This window comes from Manacus vitellinus, unplaced genomic scaffold (genome assembly GCF_001715985.3).
Source record: "Manacus vitellinus isolate BGI_N305 unplaced genomic scaffold, ASM171598v3 scaffold_102_pilon, whole genome shotgun sequence".
NCBI lineage: Eukaryota > Metazoa > Chordata > Aves > Passeriformes > Pipridae > Manacus > Manacus vitellinus.
The window spans coordinates 810,033-814,683 of NW_021938808.1; the positions used below are offsets into that span (position 1 = coordinate 810,033).

The 4,651-nt window shown below is 65.4% G+C and overlaps 1 protein-coding gene across 1 annotated transcript in view; it reads left to right on the forward strand.

The window, feature by feature from the left end:
* PDK2 (pyruvate dehydrogenase kinase 2) overlaps positions 1-4,651 on the forward strand; it is a 10,249-nt gene that overhangs the window by 1,745 nt on the left and 3,853 nt on the right. The window contains exons 2-10 of the mRNA XM_029963510.1: positions 109-254; positions 497-498; positions 1,756-1,827; positions 2,067-2,251; positions 3,059-3,148; positions 3,446-3,523; positions 3,654-3,730; positions 3,812-3,910; positions 3,999-4,131. Of these exons, the coding sequence (XP_029819370.1) occupies positions 109-254; positions 497-498; positions 1,756-1,827; positions 2,067-2,251; positions 3,059-3,148; positions 3,446-3,523; positions 3,654-3,730; positions 3,812-3,910; positions 3,999-4,131 (882 nt within the window). The remainder of the gene's footprint in view (positions 1-108; positions 255-496; positions 499-1,755; positions 1,828-2,066; positions 2,252-3,058; positions 3,149-3,445; positions 3,524-3,653; positions 3,731-3,811; positions 3,911-3,998; positions 4,132-4,651) is intronic.

Below are 4,651 nucleotides of genomic sequence, written 5' to 3' on the forward strand. Positions count from 1 at the left end.
TCCTCCCAGTTCTCCCCAGTCCCACCCAGCAGAGGGGTGGGAGTGACGCCAGCCCCGGGTCCGAGGGGTCCTAGGGGGGCTCACCCCGTGCCCCCTGTGCCCTCCCAGGCTCCAGCAATGCCTGTGAGAAGACGTCCTTCGCCTTCCTGCGCCAGGAGCTGCCCGTGCGCCTCTCCAACATCATGAAGGAGATCAACCTGCTGCCCGACCGCGTCCTGCGCAAGACCCTGCCCTCCGTCGCAGCTGTGCAAGGAGCTGGTGAGTACCCCGGGGCTGGGGGGCACAGGGACACTGCCTCGGGGTCTGTGGGCTTCGCGGGCTACCACTCTCGCTTCTGTGGTCACGTTGGGTGCGAAGATGCCACCACCGTTGGTTCTGGGCTCTGGTGGTGGCCCAGGTCCTTCTCGCCTTCACATTGCACTCGCGGGTGTTCCAGCCCCAGTTTGGGCTTTACTGGGCTGTACTGGGTGGCACTGGGCACCCAACCTGCCCTCAGTGGTGGGCTGAGCACTGCCCCCTCCTCAGCCCTCTGGGGTCCCCCTCCAGCCAAGGACCTGCTCCTGCCTCCACTGCCCCAGTCCTCCCAGTGTCCCCCAGTGTTCCCCAGTTCCCCCAGTGTCCCCCAGTCCTCCCAGTCCTCCTAGTCTCCCCAATGTCCCCCAGCCCTCCCAGCCCCTCCAGGGTCTCCCTGCAGCCAAGGACAGGAACCTTTTCCTGCCTCCTCTGCCCCAGTCCCCCCACTGGAGGGTCCCCCTCCAGCCAAGGACAGCCACCACACCACTGTCACCTGTGTGGGTCCTGCTGCCACCACGGGTCCTGCTGCTGGGGGTCCCACTACAGGGGTCCCACTGTTGTCACTCACGGGGGTCCCACCACTGCCACTTGCCTGGGGTGACACTACTGCAGGTCACCCCCCGGTGCCCCCCTGAGTCCCCCACTGTCACCTGCACAGCTCCCATTGCCACCACGACTCCTGCCACTGCCGTCACCCAGGGGGTCCTGCTGCCACCACGTGTCCCACTGTGTGTCCCACCACTGTCACCAACTGCCCTCCCCAGCGGGTCCCGAGGGAGCTGGCACACAAAAGGGGACACAGGAGGTGGTGACAGGCAGGGCAGCCCCCAGCTGGTGCCATGCCATGTCCCCTTTGGGGACATCCCTGTGCCAGCGGGGTGTCCCCAACCATCAGGGGGTCACAGTGCCACCTCCCAGCCTCCTGCCCCCCAAAGAGGCTGAGCCAGCACTGAAGGTGGTGGGTCTGTGTCCCTGGGGTGGGGGGGTCTGGGTGTCCCTTTAAGTGTCCTGTCCCCATGCCAGCAGTGGCAGTGTGACCCTTCTCCCAGTGCCACCACGTGACAGGTTGTTTGTCCACCGTCCTGGTCCCCTGCCAGCGGGATCCGACCATGCTGGGGCAGGGGGGGTCTGGCCATGCCGGGGAATTCCAGCCATGCCACCCCTCCCACAGCCACCTCAGGTCACAGCCACCCTCATGCCCCACACCCCATCAGAGGGGCCTTGTCCCCAGGTGTGCCCCAGGCCCACCGTGCCAGCAGAGGGGTGGGACAGGGACCCAAGCACAGGGTGGTTTCACGGCAGAGCAGTTTTTGGGGTGGGGGGTCCTGGTTGAGGGGTGCTGACCCCTCGCCCTGCATGGGGCAGTGCCCCAGGGGACCCTGTGCCCCCCGGTGTGGTGTCCCCGGGGTGTCCCCTCTCTTTGGGGGGTGCCAGCTGTGGGGTAACCATGTCCCTCCCCAGGTACGTCCAGAGCCTGCTGGACATCATGGAGTTCTTGGACAGGGACCCCGAGGACCAGGCCACGCTGGGACAGTAAGCTGGGGGTGACAGCATGTTCTTGTCCCCAGTCCCGGGGTGTCCCCTCCTCCCAGACTCCCCCTGGTGTGAACTGGTGTCACCCGGGGCTGTATCCCCCCAAACTGCCCCCACCCCATCCCGGTGCCACCGGACTGTGCTCCGGGTTTTCCTGGGTGCCACCAGGAGAATCCCGGCCTGGATCGGGGCCGTGCCCGGACCGGGTGTCCCCGGGGCCAGCCCTGTGCCCTCCCCAGGTTCACGGACTCCCTGGTCACCATCCGCAACCGGCACAACGACGTGGTGCCCACCATGGCCCAGGGGGTCATCGAGTACAAGGAGGCCTATGGAGACGATCCCGTCTCCAACCAGAACATCCAGTACTTCCTCGACCGCTTCTACCTGAGCCGCATCTCCATCCGCATGCTCATCAACCAGCACAGTGAGCGGGGGGCTCCGGGGGGCCCTGCACCCCTGGGCACCCCTGATAGCACTGGGTGTCCCTACACACCGCCCAGAGTGTCCCCCCAGCCCCAGGGGTCTGTCCCGAGGGTCTCTCTGCCCTTAGGGTGCTCCTGAGTGTCCCCCTGCCCTGGCACCCCCTGCCCCCAAGGTCCCCATCAGCTCTGAACATCCCTGCCAGCCCTGGCATTCCCCTGTGCCCCCCAGAGCATCCCCCCAAACCCCAGGGATCTGCCCCAAGGGTCACCTTCAGCCCCAGGGATCAGCTCCTGCCCTGAGGGTCCTCTAAGCATCTTCCCTTTGAGTATCCCCCACCCTGAGGGTCCCCTCCAGCTCCAGGGCTCCTGCCCCTGCCCCAAATGCCCCCTCAAACCTCAGGGATCTGCTTTGAGGATTCCCCCACCCTCAAGGACTGTGCTCTGGATGTCCCCCTCAGCTCCAAATGTGCCCCCCAGCCCCAGGGGTCCTGCTCCACATGTCCCCCCACAGTGTTCCTGCCCCAAGGTTTCCCCCCTAACCCCAGAGACCTGCCCTGAGCATTCTTTTGTCCCAAATGTCACCCCCAGCCCCAGGGATCCTGCCACAAGGGTCCCCCCACCCCAAATGTCCCCTCCAGCCCCAGGCATCCTGACCCAACGATTCCTCCACCCCCAGGGCTCCTGCCCCGAATTTCCACTTCCCCTAATGTCACCCTCAGCCCCAGGGCCAGTGCCCTGAGCCCCCTGGGGGTGTCCCCGGGTGTCTCTGGGGTTGGGGTGGGGTCCCCACAGTTTGTTGTCCCCCCCAGCTCTGCTCTTCGACGGCAGCACCAACCCTGCACACCCCAAACACATCGGGAGCATCGACCCCCACTGCAACGTGGCCAACGTGGTGAGAGGTTGGTGGGGTCCAGGGGGCTCCCACCCCCACGGGGGGTGAATTTGGCAGGGGAGGGGTCGCTGAATGTCCCCCTGATCCTCCCCTTACCCTGTTTGGGAGCCATTTGTGTCACAAGTTTGGGTTGCCCTCAGCAAAAGCGTCCCCCGTGCTTTGGGGTCGTGCCAGGAGACCCCAGAAACTTGCTGAATCTGTAGGACTGGAAAATCTTTGGGGGTGGGGGGCAAAGGAGGGGGGGACCCTAAATGCTCCCTCTGTTCCATTTTGGGGGGTGCTGACCCCTCTGCTCCCCCCCCAGACGCCTACAACATGGCCAAGCTCCTGTGTGACAAGTACTACATGGCCTCGCCCGACCTGGAGATCGAGGAGGTGAATGGTGAGGCCCGTCTGGGGGGATTCTGGGGTGTCTCCTTTAGGGTTGGGGGACCCCATGGTGGGGGGATTTTGGGGTGGCTCCAGGGTTGGGGGAGCACAGCAATGCCGACGGCTGCTCCTCCTCCCCACAGCCACCAACTCCCAGCAGCCCGTGAGCATCGTCTACGTGCCCTCCCACCTCTACCACATGCTCTTCGAGCTCTTCAAGGTAACCCCAGCCCTGCTGGGGGGGTCCGAGGGGGGGTTTTGGGGGGTCCCCCCTGACCTGGTGACGCCTCCATGCCCCCAGAATGCCATGAGAGCCACCGTGGAGAGCCACGAGAGCAGCCCCCGCCTGCCTCCCATCAAGGTCATGGTGGCCCTGGGCCAGGAGGACCTTTCCATCAGGGTGAGGGACCACCAGCTCCGTCCCGAGGGGGTACAGTTTGGGGTGGGGGGCCAGGAGCAGGGTTGTCACCCCCCGTGGTGTCTCACAGATGAGTGACAGGGGCATGGGGGTCCCCCTGAGGAAGATCGAGCGTCTCTTCAGCTACATGTACTCCACGGCCCCCACCCCCCAGATGGGCACTGGGGGGACCCCCCTGGTAGGTGACCCCCCTGGCGTGGGCTGTGGGGGCCCACGGGGTCCTGGGGAGAGGAGGAGGGGGTGTGGGTGTGCGGGTGGGGGTGGTTGGGGGTGTCTGGCGTGGGTGGGGATATTTCAGGGTGGGTGGAGTGGCTTGGGGAGGTTTGGGGGTGGCATGGGGTGGTCTGGGGGAACTGGGATGGCATGGTGGTATTTTGGTGGTGGTATGGGGAGGTTTTATGGTCCATTGGGGGTGGCATGGAGTGCTCTGGGGGTCCTTTGGGGGTGTCCTGGGGTGGTTTGGAGTGGCTGGAGTGGCACGGGGGTGTTTTGGGCATGGCTTGAGGAGGTTTTGGGGTCCACTGGGGGTGGCATAGGGTGGTTTGGGGGGGATGGAGTGGTATGGGAGTGTTTTGGGGATGGCACAGGGAGGTTTGGGAGCGGATAGAGCGGCATGGGGAGCTTTGGGGGTGGCATGGGGAGATTCTGGGTTGCCGGGGGACATTTTGGGTTGCCGGGGGACATTTGGACGTGGCACAGTGACCGCTGGCAGGGGCACGGACA